At 41.8% G+C, this 14762-nt stretch overlaps 1 protein-coding gene across 1 annotated transcript in view; it reads left to right on the plus strand.

Annotated features, from left to right (window-relative positions):
• Nucleotides 1-835: 835 nt before the first annotated feature.
• The window catches only part of CLIC5 (chloride intracellular channel 5), a 170996-nt gene continuing 157069 nt past the window's right edge, over nucleotides 836-14762 (plus strand). Inside the window, exon 1 of the mRNA XM_053603196.1 lies at nucleotides 836-1478. Coding sequence (XP_053459171.1) covers nucleotides 936-1478 — 543 coding nt within the window. The 5' untranslated portion in view covers nucleotides 836-935. The remainder of the gene's footprint in view (nucleotides 1479-14762) is intronic.

Here is a 14762-nt window from a genome sequence, read left to right on the forward strand (position 1 = left end):
TACAGTTCTTTACCGCCTATTCCAGACCTGGGCCAGTTGCTCTAGTAAAACCTTAAGTAGTTTTATTTTCTGTGTGAGCATTTTCATTTCTCTTCCTGGCCCCCCAACTATATTTAAAAGTCCCATGGGGACAGAGACTCTCTTCTAACTCTTTTGTTCAGTGCTGTGTTCAGTGTACTGCACATCACATGATCTTGGTGGGTATTTGTTGACTGGGATGATGACAGAATTAAGAGAGGGAGAAATAAAAATGAAAGCCATGAATTTTTGAGTCCCTTATTTTGAGTGCTCTGTCCTGATGTGCCCATTGGCCAGAGCGTTATTTAATCTTCTTTTCCTTCTGCTATTTAATCACCTAGTGGTGGCTCCAGATAAGAAATGTGAATGTAATTCATTACCCAACTGGGGCATGTATAATTCATTTATCATAGGGTATCAATACACAAAGAATTGTTTGATGGAACAAATTTGTCTGTCAATAGATGAGTTACCATTGTAGTTCTCCACTGAATTGCAGGAGCTTCTTCAATGTTGTCGGCACTGCAGTCCAAGGAGGGGGCTCTATTAGTCACAAATGGTTAAATATCCAGAATGTCAGTGTATACTGGGATGATAATTCAATACAACTTTGGTTTATCCCAAGAATCTTGCAGTGACTGGCAATGAGGAAATCCCCAGAGTCTATAGAAAATGTCTTCAGAAGTGAAGGAGTTAACAGAGTGTGTAAGCTTTATCTTCTGCCCAATGGACTTGTGGTTTGCTTATTAAAACATCCGGTGAATGATTGTCAAGACCTGTCATTGCTATCTGTCGTTAGTAGCTGCCTTTCAAAAGCCTGTTGATTCCTCTGCAGGGCAGTGCAGCATCCTCTATCCCTTTCCTCATTTCAGATAGGCTCAGGTTTGCCTGCAAACATATTTATCAGATCAGTAAACATGGATGATGAAAACTATAGTACCATCTATGACACAATCCAAAAACAGAGGCTCTATGAGGTTCCCGACCAGCCAGAAGAAAAAGAAGTTCCCCATTACGAGGATGTCCACGAAGACTCAAGGCCAGAAAACAATCTATGTGCCACCAGGCTGGAAACCCATGTGTATGATTCTGTGTCAGTCTATACCACTGGGGCTGACGAGAGCAGCCGGACCTCTTCCCAACCAGAAGGAGGCTATGTCCTGCCTGATGAGATCTGCTGTCAGGCCCACGATGCTCAGCTGGGTGAGCCCCAGGAGGACAGGGGCATCCCAATGGCAGAGCTTCATTCACCGTCTCAGGACCAGGAGCTCGACCCAGAAGAGCCTCAGGAGAACAGAAGCATGATGGGGGAAGACCTACCTTCTCCTTCAAGATTTACCGTCCAGCACAGCAAGGCCCTCGTTGCCAGCCAAGACTCCTTCCCCTGCTATTCTGATGCTGATGGTTGGGAAGAAAAGGAAGCAGCTCCCATGAACCCTGAGATCAGCCTCTTTGTGAAGGTAAGGGCTGCCACTGACATGCATACCCTGCGCATGCAGGGGGTGTAATTGGTGCTTTACTTTGCTATGAGCGACTGGGGAAAGATGCATGGCGTGGTGGTCCTTGGACCTCAATAGATACTCAAGAGTAGGACTGATTAAATTGGCCATTTCAGAGTGCACCCAGGATTTCTTAAAAATTACAAAAATTGGAAAGTGCATTTAAAGTGCATCGACTTTTGCACACCACAGGCAAAGCACTTCTTAAGAGTTCACGTGAGTAAGCAAAAATTGCCACTCAAATCCTTACCTTTGGGACAGACATGAAGTACATTTTTCTGTCTGGTTAAACTCCTTTTGTTGATGTGATTTTTGAAAATGAAACAAAAGCTTGTGAGAGAAAGTCAGATCTACAGTCAGGTGTTGCAGTTTCCTTCTTGTATTTCTAAGGTCACAGGACTGGCAGACACATGGTCGGTAAACGTTACCTCTGTCACTGAGCTTGCCCTTTTGGCACAATATAACTGAAATTCTGATGAGGTAAAATGATTTTAGTCATAGTAAAACACTAACAGCCGGTGTTAATGTTTAATGCCTGTAATACTTAAATAGCACTTTGCTGATCTTTGTTTTAGACTGCTAATGTAATAAAGATTAGGGTTATGAACATTATCAAAATGAAAACTGCATTTCAGAGATAAATCGTCTTTATGAATAAAGGTGTCAGACCCTCTTTCCCAACATCCTACACAATATTCACATTTACATGAATTATTTATTTATTTTTATTTATTTAATTTTTTTGAGATGGAGTCTCACTATGTCACCCTTAGTAGAGTGCCGTGGTGTCACAGCTCACAGAAACCTCAAGCTCTTGGGCTCAAGCGATTCTCTTGCCTCAGCCTCCCAAGAAGCTGGGACTACAGGCGCCCGCCATAATGCCTGGCTATTTTTGGTTGCAGTTGTCATTGTTGTTTGGGAGGCCCCGTCTGGTCTTGAACCCACCAGCTTTGGTGTATGTGGCTGGACTGGTGCCCTAACCACTGAGCTATAGGTGCTGAGCCTACATGAATTTTTAAAATGTGAATGAAGGCAATATATTAGTAATACTTTTCTTCTTGCCAATAAAAATGGCTACTCTATGAACCTACCAAAACCCCAGTCCACACTCATTTCTCTTCTTCCTGGTTCCCAGTAACACTTCCAGGGAAGTACATTTTATGAATTTAATACTTTATTATCTTCCACTTCGTGTTTTTCTCTAATTGTTTTGTGTGTAAATTGTGTCTCTCTTGTTTTGCTATAAGGTCCTTTTAAAAAGCACGTAGTTCAGTGCCTGCTTCATGTTGATGTTCCCCACAGACCTTACCTGGTCCTGTGCTGAGCATTTTTGGGGGGTAAGAGCTGCATACAGTAGGGCCTTTACTCTCAAGAAACCAAGAGTTTGGTACTAGAGACAGACTTGGATTGACAAATTATAATACAACTTAATAAGGGACGACATAGAGAGTGGGGCGCTGTAGACGTTCAGGACAGGGTGTGTGGGAGGGATTTAGGAGGGGCTCCGGGGCAGGGGTGATGCTCCCGCAGGTGTGTTCAAGCAAATTTCCAGCCCCCGTATCCACATACCTGCTGTGTCACAACGTGCAAAAACACTTTTTATAAGTGAGAACTAGCTGTATTTTTTCTCAGGACAGAAGTACCCATGCAACTTCATGTAATAAAGGTGGGTCACCATCATCATCGTCATTATTGTCATCATCATTACATAAAGGTACTTCGTGTGTCGTCAGCAGCAGCCTATTCCTCATCATCATCATTGTCGCCCCATCAAGACACCGTTTCTAAATTTGGCAAAGTGCTTATCTCACTAGAAATTAGTCCATCACGGGTGTTGAACCAAACAGAAATACCAATGAATCAATTCAAACATATCATTTCATTTGTTCATTCAACAGATACTGTGCCAGGCACTGGGTTTGCAGCAGTGAGGAAATCAGTCTTGGTTTTCTCTACTTTGCATTGTAGTGGGAGTAACGACCGACAGACAGATAAGTAAACACAAAATACGGCCAGTGATGGGGATGCTATAGAGAACACAAAACCCGACAGAGGTGTATTCATTTCTTTTAGCGGTTTTATCAATTACAAAAAACTTGGTGGTTTAAAAAATACAAATATTCTCTTACAGCGCTGGAGGTCAGAAGCCTGAAATGAGTCTTACGGAGCTAAAATTAAGATGGCAGCAGGGCTGTCTTCCTCCTGGAAGCTCTAGGGGAGAATCTGTTTCTTCCCCCTTTGTAGCTTCTAGAAGCTGACCTCATTCCAGACGCACAACCCCCGTCGCAGGACTCCTGCGTCCCTCCTGTGAGGATCTCTGTGATTAAAGTGGACCCTCCAGAATAATTCAGGATAATCCTCCCATTCGAAGATCCTTAGTTTAATTACATCTGCAAGTCCCCTTGCTATGCAAGGTAACAGTCTGCAGCTTTTGGACGGATTTGGGGAACAGAGAGTGATGTGAGTAGGGAGGGAGTAGAAGGTGAGGCTGGGAGGCTGCAGATGACAGCGGCCCTTGTGGGCCATTGGAGGAACTGTCACTTTTATCTGAGTGATGTGGAGAGTCACTGGGCCATTTAGCAAGGAACATTCTGGCTGCCTTTTTGACAGCAGGCTGCATTGGGGAAGGGTAGAAGCGGTAACAGGGAGAATAATTTGGAGGCAACTGACAAACTTCAGGCATGACATGAAGGTGCGTTGCAGTGACAGCAGTGTGGGTGGGGCCAGGTAGGACTGGCATCACTTTGAAAAGAAAGCCCAAAGGTTTTCCTGATGAATTTGACGTGGCTGGAAAGCACAAAAGGGCCATGGTTAACTCTGGAGAATGTAGTCAGAGCTACTGAGTGAATGGAGAGGTTATGCCCATTTCAGCTATGGACCCCTTCTCAAGAAATGTGTGATTGAGAAAACCAATGATTGTATCTGTTGCTGTGTGTGTGGGGATAGGGGAGAGACAGATGGGAGAAGGGAGAGAGGGAGGGAAGGAAGGAGACAGAACAGCATTGGTTTTCTCAGCCTCAGCTTCCCCATTGGTAAAATTGATGTTAGAATTATGCCTTCCTCATGGGGTTGTTAGGAAGATTAAATAAGGTAAGGCATCTAAAATTTTTAGCATAATATCTGATATACAGTAAGTATCCATAGATAGGAATCTAAATTATTATTATTAGTTTTTGAGACAGAGTATCACTCTGTTGCCCCGAGTAGAATGTTGTGGCATCATAGCTCACAGCAACCTTAAACTCTTGGGCCCAAGTGATCCTCTTGCCTCAGCCTCCCAAGTAGCTGGGATTACAGGCACATGCCACCATGCCTGGCTAATTTTCATGTTTTTAGTAGAGACTGTGCCTCACTCTTATTTGGGCTTATCTCTAACTCTTGAGCTCAAGGGATCCTCCCCTTTCAGCCTCCTACAGTGCTAGAATTATAGGCGTGAGCCACCACACCCAACCTAAATTATTATTTATTACAATGAGTTTGAACGATTCATGAAATAAGTACATTTATTAAGCACAGTGCTTTGTAGTTAGTAAACATTCAACACATATCCTAATAGCTTATTCTGACATAAGCAGTGTTACGTTGTGGAAAGTGCCCCTCTCAGGAAATTCCAACATGAATTTGTCAATAACTTGTATGAAACATACTTGGAATCGAGTTTCTTATCTTTGAAATGCAGGCCCTGCCAGCTCTTCAGTCTTTGATTCCTAGTGTACTCATATGGTACCACCTGTTAGCACTAAGAGGCTGCTCAGTGCTAATTTGCTGTCTAGATTTGGGTGTGGTTGAAGAATCCGTGTGAGACCAACACTCCTCTCCTGCTCATGCTCAGTTTATGTGAAGCCTGTCCTTTGGACAATGTCTGCAGAGCCTAATCATCATGGTCTGATTAGGACATGCACAGGGTCCTCGTGCAAGGATGCACAGGTTGTGCACTGAACAATTTAGGGGGCTCTAATCACAGAAAATATTTAATATAAATGGTGCCCCCTGAAGTCAGGCACCGTAACAACCCTGGTTACTATTTCTTAGATTTGTAGCCCAGGATCATTACTGTAAAGGATCGACTGACTATAATCTGGCTCAGCATAGTAGAATGTGTCACAAAATTATCAGTAATTGTTAGTATTGCCATAGTATGGGAGCCTGATGTGGTTATAATAGTCATGGTATTAATGGGGTGCTCATTTGTAATCCTTGTGGTGTTAGCTATTAGAATTAGAATAAAATATGATAGGCAACATTGGTATTTAATTTTACCTAATCCTTTCAAATATTAATATATTATATATTTTATAATGAATATAGTACATTCTTTTTTTTTTTTTTTAGAGACAGTTTCATTTTGTCACCCTCAGTAGAGTGCTGTAGCATCACAGCTCACAGCAACCTCCAGCTCTTGGCCTTAGGTGGTTCTCATGCTCAACCTCCTGAGTAGCTGAGACTATAGGCACCTGCCACAATGCCCAGCTATGTTTTGTTGCAGTTTGGCCAGGGCTGGTTTCGAACCCACCGCCCTTGGTATATGAGGCCAGCGGCCTACTCACTGAGCCACAGGTGCCGCCCATATATAGTACATTCTTACAGTAGTAAATTAATATAATTTAACTGAATAAATGTACATATATTGTGGGTAAATGTTTGTTTTGCATTGATAAGGATGTGCAATTAAAGACAAATATTTCCTTTCCTTCTTTTTCCACTATTGTCTGTGGGCCCTTGGCCAAGATCTGATGAGAACAAATCCCATCACCTCCTAAATTCTTACTGGAAGTTTTTATAAACAGCTCATTTAGTTAATTTGCCTTAGAGGCAAACTAAGATTTCTCATTGCAGCTGAGATACTATAAAATCCCACTGAGGAAATGAAGCTGGATTTGGATGTTAAGATGTGGCTCAAAGGATCTTTCAGGCAGCAGATTTAGCATAAGCAAAGGCACAGCAAACACACACACAGGGATTACTAGACCCATTTGGCCGGATTAACAGAAGGTCGATGCCGGTGCAGAGCAGAGAGTGAGGCTGAAGACCCAGGAGTGCTGCCTTGCCAGCCAGATAAGGGGGTTGGATCTTCTTCTGAAGGGAACAAGAGTAATAGAATGTTTTTGAGGAGGCTGTCATGAGCAAAACAATGTTTAGGATGACAGATAAACAAATTAAAAAGCATTTCCACCTATGGTGCCGAACAAGACCAAACAAACATCATGTTTCATTTCTAGGGTTAGTTCAAACACTGAGGTGTAAAAACAGGGTGTGTCATTAAGACTGTGGGTTTCTTCAGTTGACCATCTGGATATGTCCAAATATTTAGATCCTCAGATTCATCTACACAACTTTCTGTATGAAACTAGCCAGTGTGATGCTGATTTACACATTATCTAAATGTGTGTGCAGAGTCACTTCATACTCTGCAGGGACAAGGGGAGATATATGGATTCTATTTATGTGTAGTGTCCAGTAAAAAATGTGTTTGTGTGAGTCTGGGATAGCCTAGCTTGCCTGCTCAAAAGTTCAGATGCCTGGAAGTAGAACTTTACAGGGGTCTTCCTGTGCCATGATCCTCTAAGAACAGTCTGCTATGTCACTATTAAAGACATATCAAAATATGTCTTTGTTGAGAAGATACAAGTCCGAGCCTGTCTTGTGTGCCCAATTGATTGCCCTTCTATAGAACCAATGAAGCATATAAAAGTGAAACAATGAATAGGTTTAAACACAGATTTCTATTCTTATTGTGAATTTTTTCCTAATTAAGATGCTGGGAACACAGTCAAGGCCCATAAATCACTTTCTAGATGCCCATATGAGTTGATTTGCTTTGAGAATGAATGCCAGCCATCAAAGAGGTCATACAATCCTAGCACTATGATAAGAACATTGGAAACCAAAGGAGCCAAGCAACTTGCCAAAAGCTGCCTTTAAGTTACTGTCAGGCTAGGACTTTGGGCTCTCTACCCAGGACACTTTCCTTTATGTAGGCACTTCTATTCTTGGGTGTTGGATGTCCCTGAATATGCTTTAGGAGGTCCAGGAACATTTAAAACCCTATAGCAGGAGGGACCATGAACTCTCAGAAATGTTGACTATTGCTGTGATGCATCCCACTTTCCCTGCCTGGGACCCCTGCCTCATATGCCCACCGGGGAGGGGGTGGAATATGCTGTGGAGTGACCCCAACTCTCTTTCACTCCTGTGGGGTCATCGGCTTGCCTCTCAGCATCCTGAGAAACCATGGGAAGAAGCCCTCACAGAAGAGTAATAGAAGATCAGTACCCAAATCATTATGTGGGGATTATGTCAGCACTGAAATACTCTGAAATAAATATGTGGTCAAACTAAGATCCATATTATTTCCAAAGATCCATTTTTTCCAGGAGACTGGAAAATCAATGCTAATATATCCGTAACTAATCCTACCAGCTGGGTGGGTCATATCACCAGTTATAGAAACTAAAACTTTTGAGCAACTTGTATTTCTGTTTTTTCGTTACTTCCCACTATCCAACAAATTTTACCTCCTAATGTGTTCTCTACTCTCCATCTGGCTGCCACTGGCCACTGCCGTCTTGACCACAGCCACTCAGCTGGTCACTCATTCTGCTAGACTCACCTCTCACCTGAGAAGCTTCCACCAGCCACCAGAAGGCTCCACGTGTGCTTCTTCAGAGCATGTCATTGAGCACCGTGCCACTCTCCTGCTTCTGGCTGTGCAGTGACTCCCATCACCCCAGGGTCAAGAGAAAGCGTGGTAAGGCCCTCAGGATCCGTCAGGCTTTTAGCCAAGACCTCATCACTTGCTACTCCTCACTCACCTTTGCTCCCAAAAAATGTTGATTTGCGCACACTTTTCTACGCACTTCATGTCATTTCATGACTCTGGGCCTTTGTTCAAGTTGCCCCCTTTCAAAGCTCTCCCTTATTGGGATGATAGACTGTCGTTTCAGACGCAGCCCCAAAAGTCACCCATTTAAGAAGCTTTTCCTGGTCCCTCTGGGCAGGGCTGGGCTGGGTCTCCTCTGGGCTCCTTCATTCTCTTACCTCAGTTAATATATTAGTTTGCTAGAGCTGCCACGGCAAAGTACTGCAAACAACAGAAAGCTACTTTCTCACAGTTTTGGAAGCTGTAAGTATAGATCCAGCTGTCCGCGGCTGGCTTCCTCTCAAGGCTCTCCCTCGGCCCGTAGATGGGCGTCTTCTCTCTCTGTCTTCACGTGGTCTTCCCCTGTGCGTGCCTGTGTCTTAATAATCTCTTCTTAGGAGGACATCAGACATTTTCGATGAGGGTCCACTCTAATGACCCCTCCTTTTAACTTAATTAACTCTTTAAAGACCCTATCTTCAAATATAGTCACATTGTGAGGTACTGAGGGTTAGGACCTCAGCCTACAAACTTGGATAGAGGTGGGGGTGGATACAATTCTACTCATTTAATGTTATAATTACTTGGTTATGTCTTATGTAGCTCTAGCTTTGAGTTCTCAGAGGAAATGACTTTCATGCATTCTCGCACACCTGGTCCATGGCACACTTTTTAAATGATAGTTGAATGAAAGAGGGATTAAACTACTGCACAGGATCTCCAGGGCAGTGGGGGAGGAGGGAGTCTTGTGCCAGGGCCTGCAGCAGCAGTCAGAGTGATACTCCTACCCCCATGTGAGTTTCGTAAGGCTGTTGTCATAAATTACCCGAAACTCAGAGGTTTAAAATAACAGAAATTAATTCTCTCACAGTTCTAGAGGCCAGAGTTGAAAGTTAAGGTATTGACAGGGCCATGCTGCCTCCAAAGGGTCCAGGGGAGAATTCTTTCCTGTCTTTGCCAGCTTCTCAGGCCTCCTAGCGATTTCTGGCTTGTGGCTGCCTCACTCTAATCTCTGCCCCCTTCATCACACAGCCCTCCCCACGTGTCTTTGAATCTGTCTCCCTTTCTCTTCCCTTATAAAGACTCGTCATTGAATTTAGGGCTCACTGTAATCCAGACTGATTTCATCTCAAGGGCCTTAATTATATCCATTGGGACCTTTTTCCAAATCAGGTCACATTCCAGGTGGATGTAACTTTTTTTGGGGGGGGGGGGCGGCACTGTTCAGCCCAATACATCCCCTAAAGGGAGAATGAGTTGGATCGAAGCATGGGACCCTCTGGACGTGGGCAGCCACTTCTGGTTCCATATTTTTCCCCAGTGCAAGGGGTTTTGTGAGAATTCATTTGACTGTTTGTACCTTCATGTCTGTAGTTCTCAGACCTTCGTGAGAATGCCTGGCATGTTCCTGGCATCGCCTTGAAGTTGGGCAGAAAGCCAGTAACCTGGGTGCTTCATTTTTTTTGAGATAAGAGTTTCACTTTGTTGCCCTCAGAAGAGTGCCATGGCATCACAGCCCATAGCAACCTCAAATTCTTGGGCTTAAACAATTCTCTTGCCTCAGCCTCCCAAGTAGCTGGGACTACAGGTGCCCACCACGATGCCCCGCTATTTTTTGTTGTAGTTGTTATTGTTGCAGGCCCAGGCCGGGTTGGAACCTGCCAGCCCCGGTGTATGTGGCTGGTGCCCTAACCACTGAGCTATGGGCACCGAGCCCTGAGTGCTTCATTTGATTTGTTGACCTGTGAAGGGATGCTGGAGTGAAAGGACTTGAGGGTTCACACAGCAGTGATTGGGAGAAAGTGAGCAGTGGCAACCCAGGCCAGGATGTGGCTGCCCATCAGAGTCTTCGGGGGGAGACAATGTTAAAGAAGCAGGTAAGGGGTCATTTAAAGGTAACTGACCAGACTATCAGCTCCTTGAGGAAGGACTCAGGTCTTGTCTATCTCTGTAGCTCCGTGTCTTGTGGGGCAACGAGCTTGTTGTGGGGAGCACTGTAAACATTGGTCAAAGTAACTGAATAGTTACTTCTGGGACTTTCAAGTGGCCTTTGCCCATTTCATGGAGTAAGGACCATCTCTTGGAATAAAATTGAAAGTCGAATACTTAACATCTCTGCTTTAAACTTTGCCTTTGACCAACACGATCCATTTCACCCTTGACCATTACACACAAGGCCTGTGGACACCCTGCCCCTAACAACTTAACTGGCCTTCTGGTCCCATCTCCATGACACCTGCCTCACACATTATGCCCCAGCAGTGCTGAGCTCCCCACAAATCAGATTCTCCATTTATCTGGCTAAGCCCATGCTCACCCCTCTACCCTTAGTCCTTCATCTGACCAATGCCTTGATTTTCTGGATTCATATTCCTGAGCAGCTGTCTCTGAACCTCCAGACCACTCTGAGTGGTTCTCCCTCCACACTTACCTTTATCTAAGCACTGTCACCTCATAGTACAATTACCTAGTTAAGGGTTTGTCTTCTAGTTCCTCACTAGATTGAAAACTCCATGGGGAAAGCACTTCCCAGCCACGTCTTTCTCATCTGTGCACCCCATAGCCATCATGGAATCTGGCCCATGGATGAATTAAATTAAACCAATCTGTTGGAGGGAAAGCTGCTTTGACGCGTTCTGGGGAATCTGGTCAGCATTCAGCATTCTGTCCCTGCATCTGCTGACATCTGACTTTGGGGTAGAGCGGGTTGGATGACAAGTCCAGGTGAGAAGCCAGTGACTGTGGTAGGAAATAAGGAGGAAACCCACATTTATGGTATCTACTTTGAACTATGCTCTGTGGTAGGTCAACTGCTCTGTCGATATTATCTCTGAAATGGGACTTAAGAACTAGGTCCCCATCTGGATTCTGACACCAACTAACTGTGTAGGTTTGGGGAAATGATTTGCCCTCTCTGGACCTTAGATTTCTCACTCAACAGTTGAGTGAGGTGAGTCAGAGTCTCACGCATCCTCATCTCCTGTTCCATCCTACAGAAAATAGTTTCCCTCTCCCAGGAACCCTCTGTCTTGTATCTTAAAGCTCTATTACTGTCATATTCTCTCTGAAGTATATAGTCAACCTACTCAGGCAGGCCTGTGATTTTTTTTTAGATGGAAGAAAGGAGACATGAGTAACAAAGACAGAGATGTTCTCATACAGAAGCAGGATTTTGACACAGATCACTTCGACCAGTAGCAGGTGTGGGCTCCACCTGTTATTTCTCCTTCTCTCCATAGGTTATTTGCTTGGTTCAAAGTTCAGAAGGTACAAAAGCTAGAGTTATTCCCCACTATATCCCCTTAGTTACAGTCTATTTTCTGAGGTAATCTGTCCTAAATGTTTCACGTATATTCTTCCCGAAACATTGTATGCACATTCTGGCAAATATTGTACAGTCATAGGTTTGAAACTCTCTCTTTTTATTTGATACAGATGTAATACACCATAAACTCTATTACATACCTTGCTTTGGGAGGATAAACTTTTTGACATATAGTTTATACACATTAAAATTCAGCAGTTTTAAGTGCATACTTTCATGGGTTTTGACCATGTAAATGGTATAGTCACGTAACCACCATCACAATTGTGACATAGAACATTTCCATCATCTCATTAAGTTCCCTTCTGCCCCGATGCCATGGTCCCTTCTCAGACAACCCCTGCCTCCTGGAAATCACTGATCTATTGCTATAATTTTGTCTTTTAAAAAATACCATATAAATGGCGTTCTCATGTAAATGTAATCTTTTATGTGTGGCTTCTTTCACAATGCTTTTGAAGTCATCTGTGTTGGTCCATTTATTAGTAGTTTGTTTCTTGTTATTTGAGTAATATTCCATTGTACGAATATACTACAGTTCATTTACACGTTCAGTATAAACTTAGATTCTTCCCCAGGGTGTTAGCCGTTAATAACAAAGTTGTTATAAACATTTGCATACAAGCTTTTCTGTTAATTATGTTTTTATTTCTCTTGGATAAATATTTAAAAGTGGAATTACTGAGTTACGTGGCTAGTGATAATCTGGTTTAAAAAATACTCTCAAATTATTTTCAAAGTGGCTGTCAAAATTTGTATGAGATTTCTAGCTGCTTCTTTTCCAGCATTTGGCATCGTCAGGATTTTTTTTTTTTTTTAGGTTTTAGACATGCCAGTATATAGCAATATGTCTCTGTACCTTTAATTTTCATTTTCCTAGCGACCATTGTGCTAAGCATTTTTCATGTACTTATTAGCTACCTTTGTATCTTCTTTAATGAAGTGTTTGTTCACATATTTTCTTTATTATTATCTTAACATTTTATTTTCTTCTTAGCAAATTTCAGGAGTTCTTTATATGTGCAAGACACACTTTCTTTGCCAGATAAATGTTCTGCAAATAGTTTACAAGTTTGTGGCTTGACTGTTTTTTATAACAGTGCTTTTTTGAAGTGCTGAAGATTTTTATTTTGATTTATTTCTTTTTATCATTTTTTTCTTCTATGGTTTGTGCTTTTTGTGTGTTATCTATGAAATATTTGTCTAACCCAAGGTCACAAAGATATTTTTCTATGTTTTCTTCTGGAAGTTTTATAGCTTTAGTTCTATGGTTCACTTTAAGTTCAATTTCTATATGAAACAAAATACAGATTTGAATTTTTTCTTTTCCTTCCTTTTCTCCTGTTAATGTGAAATGCTTTGATTGATTTTGAAATGTTAAATCAACTTTGCATTTCTGGGGTAAAACCCACTTAGTCATGATTTATTATTATTATAATTATTATAGATTTCTATATTTGATTTGGTACAATTTTGTTTAAGTTTTGTGTGTGTGTGTTCATAAGGAATAGTAGTCTATAATTTTATTTTAATTTCTTTGTCTAGTATCATTATTAGGATAATATACACCTCAGACAATATGTTGAGGATGTTTCCTTTTCATCTGTTTTCTGGAAGAATTTCTGTAGAATTGGCCTATTTCTTCCTTAATAGCTTGGTAGAATGAAATTATCTATCTTCCCTAGAGATTTCTTCGTGGGCAGTTTTTTCCCCCTTTGCAAATTCAGTGTTATTCAGCTTATCTCTTTCTTCATCAATGAATTTAGTAATTCATGTTCTTCAAGTTATTTGTTATTTAATCTAAATTGTTGAATTGATTACCAATTCTCTCTTTATCATGTCCATGTGGTATTCACATTAATATTAATATAGCAGTTGTAATGTTCTTGTATATTAATTTTATAGTCTTAGCCATATATAGGTTTGTATTTATCTATTGATTTTTCCCTCCCTGATTATGGGTTGCATTTTCCAAGTTATTTGCATACTCTGGTAATATTTTGATTGCTAGACTTAGTGATTTTTATATTATTGGATACTGGACTTTGTTGTATTCCTTCAAATAGTGTTGGGCCTTATTCTAGGATGCAGTTAAGATACTTGGAATGAATTTGACCCTTTTGAGGACTTGTAAAGATGCATCCAAAAAATCCTAAAGTGAATTTTGTTCCATTATTGAAGCAATACCTTCTGAGGACTCTATCCAATGTTCTGTGTTCTATGAGGTCTTTCCACTTTGCCTACTTTAAACACAAACTATTACCAGTCTTATGTGAGATCCTGGGATTGTTTCTTCTACTCGTTTCTGGTTCTTTCTCCATACTTTGTAGTGTCCTCACGTGTACATGCAGATTAGGATTTAGACAAAGATTCACGGGGACCCTCCTGCAAGTCTACAGAGTGCTTTCCAATCTCTTCTATCTCTCTCTGTCCCTCTCTCTCTCTCCCTCCCTCCATCTCTCTCTCTTTCTTTCACACTCCCTCTCACTCCATCTTCTCTGGTATTTTAGATTTGCAAATTTTAGCTGCCTTGACTTTCCTAAGCTCCAAACTCTGTTGCCGGCTCAACTCAGAGAGACTGCCAGGCTTAGCTTGGGTCCTGGGCAGCCTATTCCCAATGTCTGAAGGCCATCATTTCATATAGTTGGTCTGGTGCTAATGCTCTAGTTGTTGAGTGCAAATCAGATTTCTCTTACTCCCTCAGGCCAGAAGCAGAGATTGTTGAAATTAACTTTTTTTTTTTTAATTTCAATGTATTTAGGGGATACAAGGGTAGTGTTTTTACGTAGACATATTTTATAGTGGTGAAGTCTGGGCTTTTAGTATACTCATCACCCAAATAATGTACATTGTACCCAATAAGTTATTTTTCATCCTTAACTCCTCTCCCACCCTTCCATCTTTGAGCCTTCAATATCTATTATTCCACTGTACATAAACATGAGTACTGATAGTTTAACTCCTATTTATAAGTAAGAAAATGTGATGTTTGATTTTCTATTCCTTTTTTCTTCTTCTTCTTCTTCTTCCTCCTCCTCCTCCTGCTCTTCTTCCTCTTCTT

This window comes from Nycticebus coucang, chromosome 9, assembly GCF_027406575.1.
Source record: "Nycticebus coucang isolate mNycCou1 chromosome 9, mNycCou1.pri, whole genome shotgun sequence".
Classification (NCBI taxonomy): Eukaryota; Metazoa; Chordata; class Mammalia; order Primates; family Lorisidae; genus Nycticebus; species Nycticebus coucang.